Raw genomic sequence first — 23,426 nt, forward strand, 5'->3', positions numbered from 1 at the left:
ATGGCCTAATTAAAGCTTGGAAAGCTTTGCGCAATGGTCAAAGTCGCCATCTTTGTTTATATGAGACCCATATATCTCGCGCATGCGTGGCGCAACGATTTAAGCACGAAATGGATACGCACAAAGAACCTAGTAAAGAAAATCATTATATATTAGTTATTGTCAAGACTGACTATAACAGCTGACGGAGAAACAAGTCAGCAGTACTCATTATAAATAAGTGTTTTTTTTTTTGTTTTAATTTCAGTTCAGTATGTAAAGATATAAAGTACAAATTCGAATGCGTTTTTTTTTTAATTTCCATTCCCTTTGGAGACACTACCATAGAGCATGCCATTTTTCGTGAGAGTGTGAGGGTATTTTTTATAGTATGTTTTAAAATCCAAATAGCATGACGTAAGAAACAAATTTCAACAAATTAAAACAAAAATGAATGAGTTTTGGTGCTAAGTAAAATCTATTTGATCAATTTGTTGTGTTTCGAATACCGAATAGTATAATATATCCGATAATAATATAAAAATACGAGTACGCATAATATCCTGCCTGACATTTTCAGTTGTCCGCTGGGTGTTTCAATCTATTGGTGAGGGAGACATGAACACGCCAGGTGGATCAGCGAGTCAAGTAGGCGGCTCAATGTAATATGAACTATATTTTACAGACATATCAGAGAACGCATCTCACCGATTCTGTGTGATTTTAACCAATCATTCCTTGCGTATCGTAACAAGCAAAATATATTCAATGACCCCCCAAGAAATCAATAATTAGTCAACCTACACCCTCCTATTTATAAAATAGACTCTTCCGAGTTCCAACATGTCCGACTAGCTTCTCAAGGTGTTTTCGCGCAGGTCACTGGTGAGTACAGCTCATTTTACAGGGTTTAACCGGGGTACATGTAGATAAGCCATGTAAATATCACCGTTATTTCCCCGAGATACGTAATAAGGAAATAGTTTACGGATTAAGCTCCGTTAACCTGATACAAGGCCTCGGTCCGATGGCGGCTAAATGTACACCATTGGGCACCATTTCGTATTTTTGACTTTGAATCGCCGCGAGAGAAAACCGGATAAAGCGGTGGTTTGGCCGTTTTCCATGTCAACTTAGTGTGTGTTCTTTTGAATACCTAATTACTGCGGCATAGAACACGACTCATTCAACAAAATTGAAACACGTGATTCTATTGGTCGTGATAACCCCGCGTCGGGTTTTACCAATCATAAAATGGGGGTATTCACACAACCCGGAAGTGACTCGGACAACTCCACGGCAGTTTTCGTCATGCGATCTATTTTTCGTGTAGTTCATCGTATGACATGATCACGCATGGTTCGTGTATAACGTATTTTGTAACACTCATATACGAACAATACATACAACAAGTAACCTGTAGAATACTGTGTGGGTAATATTTTTTATATTGATTTTTGTTGCATTTGCAGCAAATAGTTACCAAACAATGAGAAATCTATAGGATTGAATATACCCCACAGCTGGCTTCATATGCATTGTTCATAGTTCATATGGTGCTTACACCAGGATTTAATTACAACACCTAGGCGGTATGTGGTTACAGCTTAATGTTCCGAGTAATCACAAGAAATTGACATGACAATAGAAATTCATTAAAGACTGGCACTCCCATGCAATTAACAGCGAGTGAAATTCCTGGGATTGAAATATATATTTTGAAGTCACTGATGTAGGCAATGAATAACTGCAAGTTGACATAAAGACGAGGTAGTTTATTTAATCAGTGGTCAACTAGAGGCTGAAATTATAATTAATTTGTTTATTTCAATTTCTCTTGACGTCAAATAGAATACACTGGTGAAACACGGTAGTAACTGTGGGTGAAAGGATGTTTTGGGGTGTAGTTTACATTGTATATGAAGTGGTAGGGTCGGGTGTAATGTGTTCATTTCCAACTATTATAAAGTCACGTAGAATTTCACTTAATTTATTTTTGCTGACATGTTTTCAAGCATTACATGTGAATCCAATTTTCACTGCGCTGTGTCTCAATAGAGTATGAGGGAAATGGCATATTCACTGGAATTTATTTCAGGGGAAAAATGTTTTCAGTGATAATGAAGTATTATGACAGATACCCTCCCCGTGGCTTTCATTGCATATGGAAGTTATTTTCACGAGTGATGCGGTGTATCCTGCTGCCGTACTTTCACGAGCGAAGCCACGGGGAGGGTGTGGGGTTCTGTTATTATTACATATGTCCCATATTTGATTATTTCATATTAAAAAAAGAACGTGCAACAAACCGGGATAGAAATTTAGATCGGGGAACCCAATTGCCCATTAATATGCTCCAAGACAGTGCTGCGACCTAGCAACGCTTGTCAGTGTAGAACGCGTGTCGCTGTACGTGTGAAAATAAAATAATCAGACGTCTAATTTGAGTCATTGTCCGAATAAATAACTCATGGATGTTTAAGCGCGGTGGTCGTAGTGCAGCGCGTGTTCGAATATCATGTAAATAAACAATGTATTTTACACGCGTTGTATACGTCGCTATGAGTCCCATATTGAACAGGACGCGACACGACGACTGTCGCTCTTTAGTTGGGACCACGACAGAACCAGAACTTAAACTGGGCGACTACGATACACGGTTGATGTTGAAGTTAAAAGTTCCTCCACAGATCTGTGCATTGGCAAACATGCCGTGCAACTGCGGTACTCCACTGACAGAATGACTTTCGTTGAAATCGGTCGTCGCTGAGTCGTGAGCTGCACACTACAACCTCATTTGTGATGTTGCTTGCTGGTCGTGGATAGACTGAGTCTTGGTTACCGGTTAAATTTTGCTAATTTGGCGTTGGTAATCTTTATTTGGAACTGAGTAACGCCGCAACGTCGCCAGCAGAAACCTCATGATATATCGATGTTGATGGTTGCGGCTCCATATTAATCGGAGATTTTACTGCGGGTCCAGGCAGCGGGTGGATCTTCCGAGAGCCCTTCCAAATTTATAAAACTCAGTTTCCAGGTGGTCAACAAACATTAAGTTCTCCCAATCCTAGTATTCTATGTGATGTACATCTAACATGCCAAAAATGCTGGTGAACGATTTGAACCTGACAAAAATACTTGAAATAGATTCCAGGAAAGGGAGGGGGGTAAAAGAAAAGTTATATAACATTTTATTATTCAATAATTTATTAAAATACACAAGTTTGTCCAACTCCCTGTGATACAACACCTCAGACATAGCTCATTGTACTTGGCTTGAGTGTGGGCAAAAAGTTACTATTTGAATTTTTGATATCTTTTTTCATTAATGAGAAAGTTGACCCCGAAGTTAGAGCAACTGTTCAGCAGGAATGGCTTTTTAACTCTTCTGTGATTTTTTTTGGCTTGGCTGATTTTGTTCATACTTGACAGGCAGGTCGTACCATTACTAATTGGAAAAACAATCTTGACCCACCTACCATGGCAACAGCCAAAATCTGTTTTTTGAATACTTTCGCCAAATTTATTGCCTCCTACCAGTCTTGTAATAGCAGTGCCCAAATGATCATGCCTTTTATTTTGGCTACGTTGCGCACTGGTAAGAGATCACCGGCACCGACATTGTTACCACTGTTAACGTATTATCCCAACGCAGCTTTGAACTTTGAATAAAATGTAAATGCTACCTCCAATCTAGAAAATACTATCGCAAAACGGTTGGAAATAATACATTTAATGGCTGAATACGTCCTAACAATAAAATAAAGTGACTTCTAATGACTGCCATGTTATTTTGCAAACCTCGTATAAGGTGCCCGGTTTTAGTTATAAACAGACGTTAGCTTCACGTTCATGTCCTTCCATGATAACAGCCGAAAACATATTGTCTACAAACTGCTTGTTATATTAATACAAAAATCAGTCTAACACGTTATGTATACACATAGATCAGCTATTTTGACTGAAATGGAGATTAAATGAAGATTATCTCCAAATGAGATGATTAGTATTCATTACAGTGTTTTTTTGACAAATAAATAAACATTCTTAGACTGAAAAAAAGATATATTTTAGATTCTCGTTTCCGCGGCATCATTTTGAACTATGCGCCTTGAACGTTCTTTTCCTTCTAACGCATCCCAAAATACACTTGTACTCGCACTTGTCTCAAATTTCCCTTATTTTAGCTCATGAAACGAGAAACAGAGAAATTTTTTTTTCCTGGCCTTAGTGTGAATAAATTAGGTTAAAATATTAGGAGAATACTGTGAATTTCATAAAGGCATGAATAATTTGAATTCATGGCTATGTACTGTAGAATACTTTATATATTCGCTTGGAATTAATTTTCGCTATTTTCGCTGTGTTTTCCTATGTTTTACATTCAACTTGTCAAAAATCATTGAAAATAAATTCCATACAAAACGCTTAATTCCAGCTAAAATAACGTATTGTACAGTAAGCCATTTAGTAAGGCACACTACCCATGAGTTTTCGTAAATCATTGATCGATTTACTCATGCATTATTGTGATTGGATAAGTTGTTGTTGGTGGGTGTTTGTGTTTTCTGCACCCTGCTGAGAAAATGAATTAAAGTTAATGACCCATGTTGTAGTATAGATGTACCTGTCCCAATTGTTGGTATGCCAGTCTTAATTGGTGAAGTACATGTCACTATCAACAAATTTCAATATTACATATACATACATACATACACAAAAATCATCACATTTTGAATATTAATAATAATATATTGTAGACTTGAAACTGACAGGCTACCTTTAATTTCTAAGATTCAAAGTCAAACCATCAAGTACTACCAAAACATTAAACACAAAGTTCCAAAGTTAATTTTACCTTCCATGCAGTTAGAGAACTTGAAAACCACTGCTATAAAAGCTCTTGGTTAGAAGACATTGACAAAATCATAGACATGTACAATATTGATCTTTTGACTGTTTCTAGTAATGTATTCATTCTATCAGAAAACTAAAAACCATTATACTAACATGTGGATTAATCAAAATTATTATACATCTGTCACCGTAACACCATAAGTTACAGCGTGCCATGATTTTGCGGCATTTTACGGGATATTTTTTTTCTACCATATAAACAAATGCAAATTCCAAATATGGAATGATTATGCGCATAAGCGTCCTCTAAAACAAACTTCGCTGCCACCAGGGTTCGACTGGACTCCACGCAGAGAAGTTCGCTGGTTCTGTTCCAAACTTTTTTGATTTCGGCATTCCCATGATGTATCCTTGGACGGAAAAGATGTATATTAATAAGGTTATTACTTTTATGTATCCTGTTAATAACCTCATAATATCAAGAGACCAGATGCAAAACTCAGATCTTACAGTCTACTTAAAAGTAATATTAGCTAAATACCTACAACTGCTAAAATAGACAAGATATTAAATTAATGTACTAACTGAGACTTAGTTGAAGTAGGCAGACACAAAAGACCTAAAATCCCATTAGAGAACAGGATTTGTGTAAGCGTAGAAGTGAAACTTTTGACGATAAAGTTCATTTCGTTACACACTGTATACTATTATATGGATAAAAGGAATGCCGAATTTACCAAAGAAATTCCCATTTTCCAGTCTCAAAACAATAACAAGAAATTCATTATCATTATTTATTAGATACATGACACAGTATTTGAAAGTGTGTTTTGAAAAACACAAACTACGTTAATTTTGACTGCCTAACTTTATGTTTTTTTTTAAACGTTCTGTGTATGAGTAAATATGGCTGCGACAATTTTTCAATTCACAAAATACCCCCAAAATGTGCAATTATTTTGCTATAGGCAAAGATAATTTGCATGTTTGTTTTTCTTATTTAGACAGATAAGATTGCACATTTTCAGAGGCTCATACAAGTTAGTTGAAAGATGATGTTTGCTTTTATTTATAGGATTTTTTATGCTGCGAGTTGGAATCGTGAAGAGCGGTGTATCTGTCATACCTTCCAGTTTGTAGACACACAATACACAAATACTAAACCCTCAAATTCCATCAATTCAAGAATCAGGAATTAAAAATTGCTCGCAGGTAGCCATTTTTTGCTACAAGTTCTGAAACCATGTCTCTAATATTCTATGAAATTTTGTACATAAGTAATGTCTCGATATACATTTGAACTTGATTTGAGTTGAAATGGATGACTGGAGGCCATTTTGTTTTGGAAATCTTAACACTTAGCCTGCTGACTTCTTTTATTCCCCATTTGATTGTGGTTTGTTTGTGGACGATTTCACTTTTTCTAATTTTTTTTTTTTACTGTGTTATTTGATTATTCTCCTACTTTTTTTTCTTCTTATTTTACTTATCTTCTATAGAAAAATTTAATGTCAATAAAGTTATCTTATAATTCTGAAAGTATTCAGATGATTTCACCAAAGTGCATAAGCCAAATTAGAATGACTACCCGTAGTTAAATTCATATCATTTAATTAATTTCACAGAGGTGGGGGTGGATGTCATTGTCATGACTTGTTTGAATATGTCAGTTTCTTTTGGACATACAGTGACTATTCTCTTCTACTTGGATACAAGTTTGCTCTGCTGAATTGACAATAGGGTACTCCCTTATGTAAACAAAACAGGTTTTAGCATTCTATTCCTTCCATTTGATCAACCATAGAGTACTTTCATGTGTAGTCATTGTATTTTAAGTACAGGGAATACTGACCTGAACCTGACCTGCAATAGAAATTCAAAGGGCATTAAAATGTGGAATTCGTTGTAATTCAGATTTGAATGAGAAGAATTTAAAATCCATTACGTGTGCATATACGGGTCCCCCATAGAATTTATCAGACTAATTTGGCTGCAGTATTCAACAATAAACTAAAGTCAACAAACTCATAATTATAATTGTACTTATAAATATTTAAAAACCAAATTTTTTTTTCAAACTGAAATGAAACTGGAATAACTAGATTGGCTAGGTAGGCAGCTTTCTCTAGTCTGCAAGATATTGTGTGTTAGTCAGGCAGTCTATGATTATTTATGATTGGTTGGCTCTATCCCATGCCACCATGATCTACAATGGTAATCCACTGGCAAATCTGTGAATGATGTCAATGCACAAACTCAAACAACCAATTAAGGACTTTAAATATCTCTAATTTAGTTCTTTAACCTTTTCACCACAGTGCCCTCTTTTTATCACAAACTCTTAAAATAGTCCCATTGGTAGTCTGTACTTTCCGTCAGAAGATTTGGACAAAAATAGCCAAATTCTTTCAGTAAAAGCTGAAAATTTTCTCAAATTTTGTCTGTCGGCTTCAATATTAGGGTTCATTTCTAGAAATATTGAGAAATATAAGTAAAAATGCAGAAAAATCACCATTACATGTTTTTGTTGATAAATGTGTCACTTTTAGTTAGTTTAAATGATCTACAGATTAAAAATTTATTTTTTATATTCTTGATATGTTTTAGTTCTGTAAGTTTTGTGTCCTTAGTGTTGTTTTTTGTTATTAGTCCTGTTCCGATGAAGTCCGAAAACGGGGACTTATAATTCGGTGTCCGTGCGTTCGTCCGGAGTCATATCTCAGAATCTGTTGGACTGATTCCGTTCATTCTTTGCATGTGCCGAGTACTTTATGTGGGACATATGCACATGCAGTGGTTTAGCAATTTGATTCAAAATGGCCGACTGGCAGCCATCTTGTTTTTTGAAAATGTTGTATTTTGGACATGCTTTGTCAGTTTTCATTAAAATTTAGTACATCGATCATACATGTTAGGATACATGTCCCTGACCATCCGTGAGTTCCTGAGTCTGTCTGTCTGTCCGTCCGTGCGTCAGTCTGTTCAGAGTCATATTTCAGAACCCTGTGGACCGATTCCGTTCATTCTTTGCATGTGCCTAGTACCTTATGCGGGACATACATGTATGCACATGCTTTGTCAGTTGTCATTCAAACTTGGTACATAGATTATACATGTTAGGATACATGTCCATGACGATTTATTTCGCAATTGGATCAAAGATGGTCGACTGGCAGGCATCTTGTTTTTTTTTATGCGGTATCTTGGATGTGCTCTGTCAGTTTTCATTCAAAATCTGGTCAAGGATGGCCGATTGACAGCCATCTGACTTTTTGGCCTTACTGCTATATTTCCACAATTTATGTACACATACATCATACATATCAGTGTGTTTCATAATCAGATCAAAGATGGCCGAATAATGGCTGTTTTTATTTTTGGCCATATTACTACTACAGGGAATTTGTGTTTTGATGTAAATAAACAATCTGTTGTATACGCCACTTGGAACTCAAGTTTCAAGGACACGCTTGCGACAACCCCTCCGCTTTAATATGACGAGCACAAAGAGAACTTTCAAAAATTTAACGGGGACTGTGTCATTTTCAATGACTTGTTGTTCTTTGACATTACTCAAGATTTCTTCGGTTCCTCCAAATAAAAATGTTCTGTCTACATATTTAACTGTCTATCTATCCTATAAAGTGGGTATAAAGAATTGTGTGTTGCTGTAATAGCCAATTATAGTCCACTTGTTTATACTACCTCCCAGGTCATGGTTGAAATGATTCCTGTAACCATGACAGTAAATAATAGTCAATAAACACTTGCGTAAATGAACCTGGCACTTTATGAAATACAAAAGGTTGTAAAACTCCAATACAGTTAGTAGAAAACAACACACCTAAAGTAAACTTACTCTCAATACTGACTCGTTTGCATGACTAGATTGTTCATGTACCATTTCTTTCGTGTGCAAACATGTACTGGGGATTGCATTTTGTTGAATAATCCTATCTTACTCAATGTGTTGAAATGTAATCTTGTTGGAATGGTCTTTTCTGTGATAGGTATAAAGTTCCTTCTCGTGGCTTGTCTCCAAATTAGCTGTTTTTGCTAATTCTTGTGGTAAACACATTTTTTTATATTAACCATTTGACCTTTTGAGCACAGATGTCATTTCTTGTCACTTTTTACGAAATAAAACACATAATTTTTTTTTCATAATTAATAATTATGACAATGATTGTTTATTGAGTATTTTCAAGGTCACATTTTCTGCCTGGATCAATACTTTCAATTTTAGCCAAATATCTTCACAGTTTTTGACACTTGGAAAATGAAGTTTTACTTTACAACTTGTTTTGAAACTATGTGTCACGTGTTATTTATTAGTAACATTGAGTCCCTTTTCAGGAAAATATTAATTCATTAGTTTTAAAATTGTTAATTTTATCCATAGATAATTAAAAAACTTAAAAACAGAAATTATCTCTCTTATTCTGAGATTACAAGTAGTATTCATCTGAAAAGCTACTTGCTAATTCTAACGATTCTGACACACAAGCAGTTTTGTACTATTCATGTCTGCGTTCTGGGTGTGGACGTTGGTATGTACTTGTGAACAGAGAAAATAAAAGTATGATTGTATACATTGTGTGTGTAAATCCTCTTATCTGAGCCACTATAACCCCTAGTGGAGAGCTGCTTTTAATGAGATATCTTGTACAAGTGTTTGCCTATGTATCATACACTACACATACACATAACACAGTATGAAGAGCAAACATGATGGAAAATTGGTATTCAACAGTAGTGTTTACGCTACATGAAGTGTGGGCCTAAGATTTAGGTTTGTCTCACGTATTTGCATTGCAGCTAGACTTGAATGCGCCCACGCACTGAGAGGGTCAGTCCTCAGCACGGGCTAAGTGGCGCCATCAGTCGGTGACCTTTGTTAAGCCGCTGTTAACGAAAAATCCTTCTAATTTAGCTTGCATATCCTGGTAAGCATATTTTCTGTTCCTCGTGAAGAGTCCGACTGTTTCAAGATTTCGCTGTCTTTCCATATACTCAGTGAAGCTTTTGTCTCTTCGTCGATTTGGTTTTTGCGAGGGAACGAAATTTTGTACTGAGCTCGGTTGCCATTTTGGAAATGAGAAAATTGCATATATTTGATCACATGCATAATATTCATACCAAAAATTCGCAACAGAGGGCGCTTAGCCTTGGGCTAAGCTTCGTGCACACTTCGTTAGCCCGTGCTAAGGCTCTGGAACGCTTCTTAAAATCTTATCAGATTTTACCCGTACTTAGCATTCTTTAGCCTGTGCTAAGCGTTCATACACGTTTTCTTAGCAGCTTTATGATTTTTACCTCTTAGCCCGTGCTAAGGAGCAATGCATGAACGCAACTAATGTTGTTACACAGAGTCATAATAATATACATATGCAGTTTGATTTGTTTTTCGTTTAGTTGACATTTGACCAAAAAAAAAAACATTTTAAAATATCATCAAGTGTTGTTACACAGAGTCATAATAATATACGTATGCAGTTTAATTTGTTTTTCGTTTCATTGACATTTGACCAAAAAAAAAACATTTTAAAATGTCATCAAGCGATTCTCAAGCTTGTCTGCTGATTTCATTCAAACTTAGTATCAACATCATATGTCACAGGTTACTAATGTATGTCATTTTGTTTTATGTTTTGGTTCAAAATGGCTGGCTGGTGGCCATGTTAAATTTAACCAATTAGCAGCCATTTTGACATATACTGTAGAATAGTTTATTTTCATAATAATATATGATTATATAAGTTTATTCCGCTCACCACTATATACCTATACTGTTTTTAGCAACTCGACATCCCACCTTTTTGTTTTATTGACTCTCATGTTTTTGTTTTATTGACTCTCACGATGGGAGTATTTGTGGTTAGTGCCCCTGTGTGTGTGTCTGTTTCATTGATATCTCAAGAAGCAATCATCAGATTTCAATGATAATGCACGAGGACCTGAAATCCTTGTATATTAATGACCTAATTTGCATATTAACTAGCCTGGTAATTATGGTTAAATTATGTGCTTACTAATTTGCATAAATAAACTATTTATAATTGTTCCATAGTTATCTTGGGTACCACTCATCAAATTTCTTAGTTCATAGGTGCTTTTGGATAATCCACAAATCTCATTACTTGAAATCCATGCATAGTAATTACGCACCTTGTATAAATGGGTTCATGTGACCTCATTAAGATGCATAAATGCAATATCAAGGACATGCAACTAATGCTATAATTGCAGCAAGAGATATGACTAATAAATTATTCCACACTTGCTCTGTTCTAGTTCTAATAGTTCTTTCTAAGCTTTCTTCGATTTTCATTGTCGAATGCCACGCCAACTCTGATTGGGCGCATGTATCAGAAATGCGTCAAATTAGATCTATTTACTGAGGTCAAGTATGTGATGTCATATCTTGTTTATATCAAGTTAGAAAAACAGTGTAAATTGAACGATGCTGCTGCCCATAATAGTGTCAATCGCAATGAGTTTATGGTTTGGGTTTTGTACGTCTGTGCACCTGTTCATTGTCATTTCTCAGATATTCCTAGACTCAATTATTCTCTTAATTACAAGTGTTGGATAACATTTTGACAACTGAGTGCCATTTTCATTAAAAAAATAATATCATGAACTGTTTCTTATGTGTCAATTTCATTCAAATTTTATAACAATATCACTCATGGTCAACTACTAATGCATGTTATTTACTTTTGCAAATTTGTCAAAAAAAATTCAATATATCATCATTATCTTTCCAGACAAGTTAATAAAACCAAGCATTGACACTATTCCTGGTCAGTTAGTGATCTGCAGACAATGTGGCCATGTCACATACAAATTATATCCTATTTAAAATGATGAACATAATTTAAACAAAGAGATACATAATTAAGAAAATGGATACATAATTAAAAGAAAGGGGTACATAATTAAAACATGGGCGTACATAATTAAAACAAAGGGGTACATAATTAAAACAAGGGCGTACATAATTAAAAGAAAGGGATACATACATAATTAAAACAAATGGATACATACATAATTAAAACAAAGGGATACATACATAATTAAAACAAAGGGATACATACATAATTAAAACAATGAGGTACATAATTAAAACAATAAGGTACATAATTAAAACAAAGGGGTACATACATAATTAAAACAAAGGGGTACATACATAATTAAAACAAAGGGGTACATACATAATTAAAACAAAGGGGTACATAATTAAAACAAAGGGGTACGTACATAATTAAAACAAAGGGGTACATAATTAAAACAAAGGGGTACGTACATAATTAAAACAAAGGGGTACGTACATAATTAAAACAAAGGGGTACATAATTAAAACAAAGGGGTACATACATAATTAAAACAAAGGGGTACATAATTAATTTCTTATAGGTATGCTATTTTTGTATTAGTTCAAAAAGTAAGCCTGTACATGTATAAGGGTTAAAGTGTTGTCTGTGTTGTTTTGAGCAAGAGTTGTGTTTATACAGAATAAATTTGTATCATACTTTACTAGATTTTAAATTCAAATAATGAGGTACATGTACATTTATAAATCATCTTTTTCACCAATATTTTTCATTCTTTTTTTCTTTCTAGGATTATGGGTTGTTTGCAGTTATTGTTACTGTCGTCAAGGTGATATTAGAGCATTGACCTCAAACTTTTCACACCAATGTATGGTCTACGTAAAATGAGGAAGGCGAAGCGGTTGCTCAATCGATATCTTCGGTTGCCGTTCTTCTGGTTCATATCTGTTTGCTTATTCTGTGTACTTGTTGTTTCACTGATGCAGACACATGTGCATTCCAGTGGTGGACACAATAGTCTAAGAATATTTGGCAGGCATAGGAGTAGAAATGTATTCCACGCGGGTGTGGCAGCAGAACGGAAAATCTATTTAAAAAGAATACGCTTACAGAGGAAACTATCCAAATTGTTGCCTACTCTAGGGAACTGGCAACTCAACAAAACTGGAATAATGGAATTAAAACAACAACTTAAAGATCACCTTGAACTCACACAATTTATTTGTACCAAAAAGAGTTGCCCGCTCGGTAGCAAGTACTATGACACCGTTACTATGCATAACAGATCAATGACTATCCACAAAGAAATGCTGGAACTGTTACCAATGGAATCCCCTTTCAAAACAGTTGGAGCCATGTTTAAATCATGCGCTGTTGTGGGCAATGGCGGAATTCTAAGAAACAGCAGCTGTGGTAAAAAAATTGACCAATCGGATTTTGTGTTTCGATCGAATCTTCAACCAATCCAAGAATATGTAAGGGATGCAGGGAGCAAGGTCAACTTCAGTACTATATCGCAGTCTCTTCTATCCAACTTTCGTTACCCAGACACTTATAAATATATTCTAAATTTCACAAACTTTAACACGTCTAAGTTCATCAGTGCTTTTGATGAGTATAAGGACTTTATTTTGTGGATTCCTAATAGCAGATACAGTTCCAACATGACGTTCAATATTACGCAGCTTGTGAGAAAGACGACAAATCTACAAATGCTGCTTTACAATGTAGAACATTCGGAGAAAATTCAAACCTTCTGGAATCTGACTAGAAAGGGCCTTTCTACGGGACTGATCCTTACAAGCATTGGGCTTTCTCTCTGCGATGAGGTTAACCTTTACGGATTCTGGCCCTTTCCATTTGACCATAAGGGCCGCGACCTTCCCATGCATTATACAGAAGACCTGCTGTGGGATACTTATCGTAATTTTCATGACTATCCATCTGAATTCATTCTTCTTACCAAACTTCATCGGCAAGGTGTTTTGAAATTACATCTGGATAAGTGTTTTGTTGACAGCCTCAGCTGAAATTTGTTGAAGTGACTTGCAAGATTATACCTGATTGGCTATACATACATAACACATAATAGTTAAGCCAATCAGAAAGCAGCTTCTTTATTAACAGGTTCTTCCACCAAATCAAATCAGCCGTTTATAAATTCTTTGACTCTTAAGGTAGAAGTCTACTCAAATATATGAATTTATTCATTTTCCAATAATTGTACTTCCTGGGAATATAAGGATACTGGCTTAAAAGGAGTTCGGGGTAATTTTTGAGAAAATGATGGTTGTATTTTAGTGGTTAGTCTCCATTTTGGCAGTATTATAGTGCTTTTACCATAGGTTTCTATGACAGAGATATTATGTCATATCTTAAATTGTAGGTTGGTGACATAGGCTGAAAAAATGATATATTGTGAATGATGGGGATAGTGTTTGTTAACTTCACTTATTTCAAAAATCTGGGTTTTAAAAAGTTTCTCAAAATACGTTACTGTAACACAGCAAAGAGTGCTTTTCCATGGTGAGTGCTTTTCCATGGTGAGTGCTTTTCTATGGGTCAATAACTTCACAATTCTACATGGTAAACCCATGATCATTGTCATGCCATTTATGACCAGTTTTCTGAAAAATTATGAGTAAGCTTCTACCTTAACTGAAATTTGTAGTTTTATGGGGATCACTGTAATGAAGTTAAGCGTCACTCACAAATATGGGATTTCTTTTTATAAGCAATATACATTTATATGTACTATATTTATTGAAAGCCTACCTCGAAATGAACCTGCTTCAAACATTTTAATTTTAATTATAATACACATTTTGAATCACATCCATCTATTGCAAATAGGGTAATTTAATTAATTTTTACAAACTCCTAACCTATGGCAGTGAAGTATGTATAATGACCTGAACAGCAAACTGAATCCTTGGCGCCCAGATTAAAACCTGTAAACTGTGTTTGTGCAACTGAAATTCTGTCTTTAGATAATATATGTAACCATTTGTAGCAATGAAATCAAACTTTTGTTAGTCACCACTTCTATATAAAGACCACCTAACATAGTGATCAGTAAAACAATTTCAAGGCATAACATATGAGCAACTAGCATATAAAGACCACCTAACATAGTGATCAGTAAGACAGTTCCAAGGCATAACATCTGAGCAACCAGCATATAAAGACCACCTAACATAGTGATTAGTAAGACAGTTCCAAGGCATAACATCTGAGCAACCAGCATATAAAGACCACCTAACATAGTGATTAGTAAGACAGTTCCAAAGCATAACATATGAGCAACCAGCATATAAAGACCACCTAACTTAGTGATTAGTAAGACAGTTCCAAAGCATAACATATGAGCAACCAGCATATAAAGACCACCTAACATAGTACTTAGTAAGACAGTTCCAAGGCATAACATGAGCAACCAGCATATAAAGACCACCTAACATAGTGATCAGTAAGACAATTCCAAGGCATAACATATGTGCAACCAGCATATAAAGATCACCTGTCTTTTGTGATCACCCTTACAGAAATATTGTTGCAGATTTGCCTTTATTTAAAGCAGTAGTACCATCTTATGTCCCCTGGGTGGTCGCTATACACAGGTTTGATTTTAATGATGTCCCCTGGGTGGTCGCTATACACAGGTTTGATTTTATTGGTGTCCCCTGGGTGGTTGCTATATACAGGTTTGAATTTAATGGTGTCCCCTTGGTGGTCACTATACCTAGGTTTGATTTTAATGGTGTCCCTGGGTGGTGACTATACACAAGTTTGATTTGAATGGTGTCCCCTTGGTGGTGACTATACACAGGTTTGATTTGAATGGTGTCCCCTTGGTGGTGACTATACACAGGTTTGATTTTAATGGTGTCCCTGGGTGGTGACTATACACAGGTTTGATTTTAATGGTATCCCTTGGGTGGTCGCAATACACAGGTTTGATTTTAATGGTGTCCCCTGGGTGGTTGCTATACACAGGTTTGATTTTAATGGTGTCCCCTGGGTGGTTGCTATACACAGGTTTAATTTTAATGATGTCCCCTGGGTGGTCGCTGTACACAGGTTTGATTTTAATGATGTCCCCTGGGTGGTCGCTATACATAGGTTTGATTTAAATGATGTCCCCTGGGGTGGTCGCTGTACATAGGTTTGGTTTTAATGGTGTCCCTTGGTTGGTCGCTATACACAGGTTTGATTTTAATGTCCCCTGGATGGTCACTATACCTAGGTTTGATTTTAATGATGTTCCCTGGGTGGTCGCTATATACAGGTTTGAATTTAATGGTGTTCCCCTGGGTGGTCTCTATACACAGGTTTAATTTTAATGATGTCCCCTGGGTGGTTGCTATATACAGGTTTGAATTTAATGGTGTCCCCCTGGGTGGTCTCTATACACAGGTTTAATTTTAATGATGTCCCCTGGGTGGTTGCTATATACAGGTTTGAATTTAATGGTGTCCCCTTGGTGGTCACTGTACACAGGTTTGATTTTAATGGTGTCCCTGGGTGGTCGCTGTACACAGGTTTGGTTTTAATTGTGTTCCTGGGTGGTCGCTGTACACAGGCTTGATTTTAATGGTGTCCCTGGGTGGTCGCTGTACACAGGTTTGATTTTAATGGTGTCCCTGGGTGGTCGCTGTACACAGGTGTAATTTTAATGGTGTCCCTGGCCGGTCGCTGTACACAGGTTTGGTTTTAATTGTGTCCCTTGGTTGGGCGCTATATACAGGTTTAATTTTAATGGTGTCCCCTGGGTGGTCGCTGTACGCAGGTTTGATTTTAATGGTGTCCCTGGGTGGTTGCTATACAGAGGTTTGACTGTTCTAATGGATAACTAATACATTTATTAGAGATCAAGTGATTGGAGTAAATCAAAAGATGATTTTCTTTAAAGATAATTTAGTTACAGTATTTGCTCTTTCGTCAGTGCATTTTCAATAGTGGAACATGTACGACAATTTAATTAAATATATAATGGTTTAGAAGCACCTGTCATTTGCAAATTTGTGAATAACATATGCAATATTTGTTAACAGGGTTTTTCACATTTCAATTATTGTTGCAATAGAGCAGGTATGGTATCGTAATTTACATCTTTACAGCGGTTGTTCAATACCACGTCTGTTGTGCAGCAAATATCTTGTGTACCAGTACACATATTTAACATGTTGTCCCAGGTATTGTCAATGATATGCGTCATCGTCGCCTTTTATTGAAGTAATCATTCTTATGTAGTTTTCAAAGGTTAATTGACACATAAATCATTATACTTGTCTGGGCTTGCACCTTCTATGAAGACCTATGAGATATTTTGGTCTGAGGGGTGCATGTCTTAAAGCTAGCATATATATACATTGTATAGTGGAACATTGTATAGCGTTGTTATCTTTAAACTTTTCTACAGTCTGGATTCAGATTTTATTTTTATTTAGATCATATCAAGTATGTACTTGACTTTATTGTGCAATATGGCTGCCTAATATCAGTGTGACAATCGAGAAATCAGAGCATCGCTTTGCTTCTTAAAAGTCTGATGGATCACAATGTCTCAGCATGCCAGCAATCTTTTAGTACTGTCAACCGTTTTACATAATTGAACTTTTCACAATTTTGTAGCGTTCATAAAGACAAAATTCCCCAAAAGTCGCTGACACTCTGTCGTAGGTTCGCAGAGAAATTTTTACTGTCACACAATTTATATATTTACTGACTTGCAAAAATTGTTTTTTTTGAGGGGGAAATTAAAGCCGTTTACAGTATTCAAGAATAGTATATGTGCATACATGTAAGTCAATATTGTTTTAAAATAAAGAGGAGTACAGTAAGATACTGATAGAAGTCAGTCATGTGATAATGTATGCAGGAGTATTAAATTGTATTATTATACATCTGTCGCCGTAATGCCATACGTTACAGCGTATTTTGTTTGCGGTATTTTATGGGGTATTTTCATACTACCATATTTGGAAATGCGAATTCCAAATATGGAATGATTACGCGCGTAAGCGTCCTCTAATAATAAAAACAAACATGGCTGCCACCAGGATTTGACCGGAATCCATACAAAGAAGTTCGCTGATTCTGTTCTAAACTTTTTGGATTTCGGCATTCCCATGATGTATCTTTGAAGGGAAAAGATGTATAATATGCGCGTCGGGCGATACTGCCGCTCTACTATCTTCGTGCATACTTTGAGGTATCTTCGTAATAACCTTATAGTATTCAAATGAGAAACAAAGTAGTATTTATCTTGTATATCATGGTAGTTCAGTGCAATAAAGTAGTGTAATGATTATTTTTTATCTTTGTAATTTTTGTAATAATTACTTTTGTGTATTCTCAAGATGGCAGCTCATAACCCTTTAATTTTTGTTTATAAAATAAATGATGAGAATGTACGTTGCTGTCATCATAGAATTGCATTTGATAGGGAGACGTAAGGTGTTATTTTTATTCATGTACCAATTGTATTGGTATCTCAACAGTAAAGGTATAGACACTTACGGTAAGCACAGGTATAAACACTGGTGTATGTTCTTCTCACATGTACATGTAGGGTGTATGTTTAACACGTGAATTACTATGCTTCTCACAAGGCAGTGGACTAATACAACGAGTTTGCTATGGATACCGTTACTTTTTTGTCCTGCCTTGTGGCATGCTACATGTCTTGACAAAAGTATAGCGTATTTGCTCCATTGCAAGTGTATATAAAATAGAAACGCACTCATTGTATATCATTGTGACATAGACTTATTTGTGTCATTTACCTTAGTGTATACTCTACAAATAGAGCAAATACTATGATCCAATTTTGCCTTTTTAGGATATTTTCAACTTGGACAGTGTATTTTTAGCTCTCCACTGTCGACTTTGTTGAGCAGAGCTTATATGAGTGATCGTTCGTTCGTCGTCGTCGGCATCAACTTTTTACTTCATTTACTTCTTCTTAAAAACTACAATTCTTATTTCTTAGATTCGTTCATTTTGTGATGATATCTTCACTTTCCTAATTGAAATGTGCATTGCATGCTATCCGCAGAGCTATCTCAACCGAGAGGCTGCTTGTTTACTGTATATAATGTAATATATTGTGTATATATTTTTGTGTCATAATGTTTCTGCTTGTTTCATACTCAAAGATATGGACATGATTTATTAGCTTTGTTCATGTTGCAGGTTTTAAATTCACAATGAATTGGTCGTAAACTTTTATGAGCCGAGTTGTTTAAGAATCCACTAACAATGGTTCTGTATTTGCTTCAATGGAATCATGCCAGTCATTTAATACATCAAGGTAGAAGCCTTCTTTATAGATGAAAACACCCAGAATTTCACTTATTTTGCAATGTATTGTTAGTTAGTTTAGTTAGTTATGCCTATCATCCCTCTTGGGACATTGGCCACCAACAAGATTCCTCCAACCTGACCGGTCCTGTGTCAGTTTTTCCACTTCTCCTCAGGTAGAGCCCAGGTATTTCTTGGAAAGCCTCGTTTTCTTTTTCCCTGTGGACTCCATTTTTTTTGCTGTCCCTTGTGATGTTTTGGACTGGTTTTCATAGGGTATGTCCCAGCCAGCGCCAGCATCTCTTAAATATCTCCCATTCTATAGGCTGTTGACTCATCCTTTGCCATAACTAATGTAATGTTTTGGGTCACTAGCCTAGTTTATGTGAAAGGTAACTACTTTATTGTACCATTATTCCAACTTGTAGGTTGTGGACAAAGGGTGGATGAATCACTTGTTTATTGCGAATGGTGAAGTACTTTGTAAATTATTTTGAAAATATGATACTGTAGTTTTTGACTTCTGCGTGCAAGTACACAATGGGAGTCTTTGCAGTTGGTGTGTCTGTATGTACGCATGTCTGTGTCTGTGTCTGTCTGTTCCACCGATATCTCAAGAACCAATCATCAAATCTCCATGAAATTTTGTACATAGAGACCCAGGGACAACGCACAGACCTGACTAGTTTTTTAATGAAATCTTTCTATATATAATTAATCAATTTGCATAATGATTTCAATTTCTAGTTTTTCTAAAGATGTCTCAAAAACCATTCAACAGATTTCAATAGAACTTGGTACACAAATTTCCTAGAACAATGCACAGACCTGATTAGTTTTTGGTTGAAATCTGTGCTATTATTCACCTAATTTGCCAAATAATTTTTAGCTTTTCCACATATCAGAACAGATCAGATATATCATGGATGTACAATAAGGTACATAATTAAAACAATGAGGTACATCCATGGATATATCAATGAAACCTTAGGTACATATGTGCTTGGGGATAGGCCTCGTACTTGTTTAGGATTACATTTTTTGCTTACTAATTATCTAATTTGCATAAATTAAACTGAGTACTGCTAATCAAATTTCACAGAAATATAGATGCTTTTGGATAATCCACTAATCTGATTACTCCAGTGATGAAATCCATGCATATTAATTACTGACTTTGTAAAAATGGGGTTATGTAATCTAATTAATATGCTAACTGTAATATTTCAATCACTGCAGATAAGAATATGCAAATCATGCTCAAATGAATGCATTACACAAGAATTATGACGTAACATCAGATAACCATATATGGTTGTATGACCTCATTAATATGCATAACTCTTGTATTAAGTACTGCTGCAGATGGTGATATGTAACTAGTGGTATAATGCAGGCATTGGACAAGAGATCTATCAGATGTACAAAATGTATATGGTCATTAAGATGCATAACTAATATATTAAGTACTAATGCAGATATGAACATACAGCTAGAACTATAATTATGTTGTCAGGCACCATATATGACCATAATATCATTTCATCAAATATGGTCATTATTTCATTGAACATTTATAATTGTTTTGCTATAACCACTTAGAACCACTCTAATCACTTCTTGTAGTTATATTTTAAAATTTGCTCTATTTTAAGCATGTGTGCATAATTGTAAATGACAAAAGCAAGTCTATGGACAAAATAAGACTTATTTCAGTGATTTTGCATGCAATAAATGCATTTATTGTTTTATGTGTATTGGAGGTGTGCTTCTAATATAGTAAATACGGTTGTCCTTATTTGTACTTCATGCCTCAATCAACTGTTGACTCGATTAAAAAATAGTATCCAGGGAACTGTGTATGGTATTGTCGCAGTGTATGTACAAACAAACAATTTATTAACTCATAACAACCTACTGAAGGAGGTTAAAGGTTACAACAACAACACAAATTACAGATAAAAATTAATCAAATTACAATGGCTAATAGTTTAAAGACAACCAGAAACAGACTAAATTGAAGTTAGTAACGGAAATATATGATAAAGTAAAATGAAACACCAACAAAAAACTATAAACTGAATATAAAAACAAAAACCCAATGAATAGGTTCATTCATATACCAAATACCTTCAGCACATGGGAGTTTTTGTCTAAGCTTTCTTCGATTATCGGGTATCTGTTCATTTCAAAAATGCACACACCGAGTTATATACCACATGAGAGCGTGTAGACTGAGCGTGTACATTTCTAAAACAAACGTACATTGTATAACCGCTGTTCCTATGGTTTACAGTCCAACCGGTAAAAACATGCGCTACTTCACGGGTGACTGTGGTTTTACGCTACCTTTGAACATGAGCTGCATGATTGTACTTCAATAGTAAACCAAGGAACATTTTTATGCAATTTATGACCAACTTTCTCAAAAAACAAATATGCCTGCTTTTCTAATCGGCTTGAGGCAAACACGTTTCCGTCTGATACACGAGTTACGATTTGGTACGATGCGTGCGTGACCACTGCGTGCAGTTCGCGTAATTAGAATAATGAAAACGTACGTAGGTAGTCTCGGTCCAATGGATGGAATGTCCTGAGAGACCACATAGAGTCCCTCAGTCTATTACAAATGCGTTACGTTGTCAGGGACGTTCTGTGAAAGTAGGGTTTAAACAGGGACTGAATTGAGAAATCCAATTATAGAGAGATTCTTCCATGAACTGTATTTAAACAAAGATACGTGCCGAGACTGGATTTGAAAGCTTTCGTTCAAAACATGCAGAAAATATATGTCTCATAGCAACATCAAAAAAATCTAAAAAGAATGACGAATTTCTCGCTCATATTACTGTCAAAATAAGCCTTTCTGATTTGCTCACAACATGTGTTTGGATTTCATGTAAACAAACAATGTATTTTAAGCGTGTTGTATACGTTGTCAGGGACCCGCATCGAACACGAAGCGACGGCAACCGGAATTTTAGTTACGCCGGTGCGCCCTTTTTCAGTGTCCGGAAAACATTCTTCATCCATTTGACAAACTACAAAATACGGCTTCCAATTCCACTCGTGGTATACGCGTTTCTATAGTTACAGTTATTTTAAGTATTCAAACTTGAAACTGTAATTTGCCATATTGGTACAGTATAAAACCTGTCAAAACCGACCCCTGGATAAACCGACCTACTGTCAGAACCGACCGATTTATGCAGCCCCGAAATTTCTCCAAAGACGCCTATGTTAAAACAACCTGTGAAATCCGACAACTGTCTACTCGGACCACAGTTGAAATGCAGAATATACTCGTTCTGTTATGGATTTTGAGAACCTTGATTTTTTTGGCGCATGAACAGATTATTAAAAGCACAGTCCGTCCATAGGGGGACTGTGGCCAAAGTAACCTTTTGCCATCTTCGCAAAATAAATTTGCATATTTTTTTCCATATTGAAAAAAAAAAAATAATACTAGAAACACTGTGCAAAATGTTGAATAAGGTAAACAACAATGGTGTCCCCTGCGATCCCAGGATAGTTCAATACAAGGGAGTGACAGCCTTCTCTTTAACTAGGAAACTGGGCGTTACTCACCCGACACATTATATACGTATTTAGAAACATTCCGATGAGCAGCAAATTTCTGACATCTAACGCCCATAGCGCATGTATGTATACATGTGTAAATACCGACCAACTGATTTCCCAAGTACTTACTTGCCAACATTTCATATACAGCGAACACGCACGGTGAAGTGCAAACATGTTCGTTTCAATGTAGTTGGGAACTGTCATGGTAACCAGTTGACAAACTCTTCCTATGTGCACCTCGGTGTGAAAGAAACGACAGTCTGCACAGGAACATACAATTTACTAGTATATGAAATGTATCTGTTCTGTATTTTTATAATTTAACGGGAAATTCCTCTTTCTGTAAAAAATCGACGTTGCTATAAAGCAGACTATATAACATATAGAATGTATGTGAAGAATCGATCACACACATATTTTTTTTAGATTGCTATTTATTTATTTTTTTATTGTAAGCGATTGTCCGTCGTCCGTCAACAATTCTATTTTTGACTTCCTGAAAACTACCAGCTCAATTGCTTTGATGATTGTATGTAATTTGTTCATTTCGTGGAGACATATTTGTAACAAAGTGGTAACAAATGTAATTGTCATGGCAACAACCGAAGAAACCACCAAATAGTTAATTACTTTGTTACTATTTTATCTGGAACCGTACAATCTAAAATACATATTTTGTATCACCGTTTGTAGACCACACGTTTTAAACACTACTGCAAATACACGGAATATTCTTCTCTGGGGGTAATTTAGTAAGGTGCACCGTCGTAAACTCGGTTTTCAATCATGAAAGCATGAAGGTGTAGTATCTCCATGATGAAAGCGAGAGTTAGGAAACAATATGTAATTTTTGCCAGCAATGAC

At 35.7% G+C, this 23,426-nt stretch overlaps 1 protein-coding gene across 1 annotated transcript; it reads left to right on the forward strand.

Moving 5' to 3' along the window:
- The first annotated feature begins 818 nt into the window (after positions 1-818).
- On the forward strand, positions 819-13,702 carry LOC144343229 (alpha-N-acetylneuraminide alpha-2,8-sialyltransferase-like). Its single transcript, XM_085496589.1, has 2 exons — positions 819-864; positions 12,463-13,702. Exon 2 carries the CDS (start codon positions 12,539-12,541, stop codon positions 13,700-13,702), a length of 1,164 nt encoding a protein of 387 aa, XP_085352715.1. The 5' UTR covers positions 819-864; positions 12,463-12,538.
- Positions 13,703-23,426: the final 9,724 nt, after the last annotated feature.

Source organism: Saccoglossus kowalevskii, chromosome 1 (genome assembly GCF_978046115.1).
Source record: "Saccoglossus kowalevskii chromosome 1, keSacKowa6.1, whole genome shotgun sequence".
Classification (NCBI taxonomy): domain Eukaryota; kingdom Metazoa; phylum Hemichordata; class Enteropneusta; family Harrimaniidae; genus Saccoglossus; species Saccoglossus kowalevskii.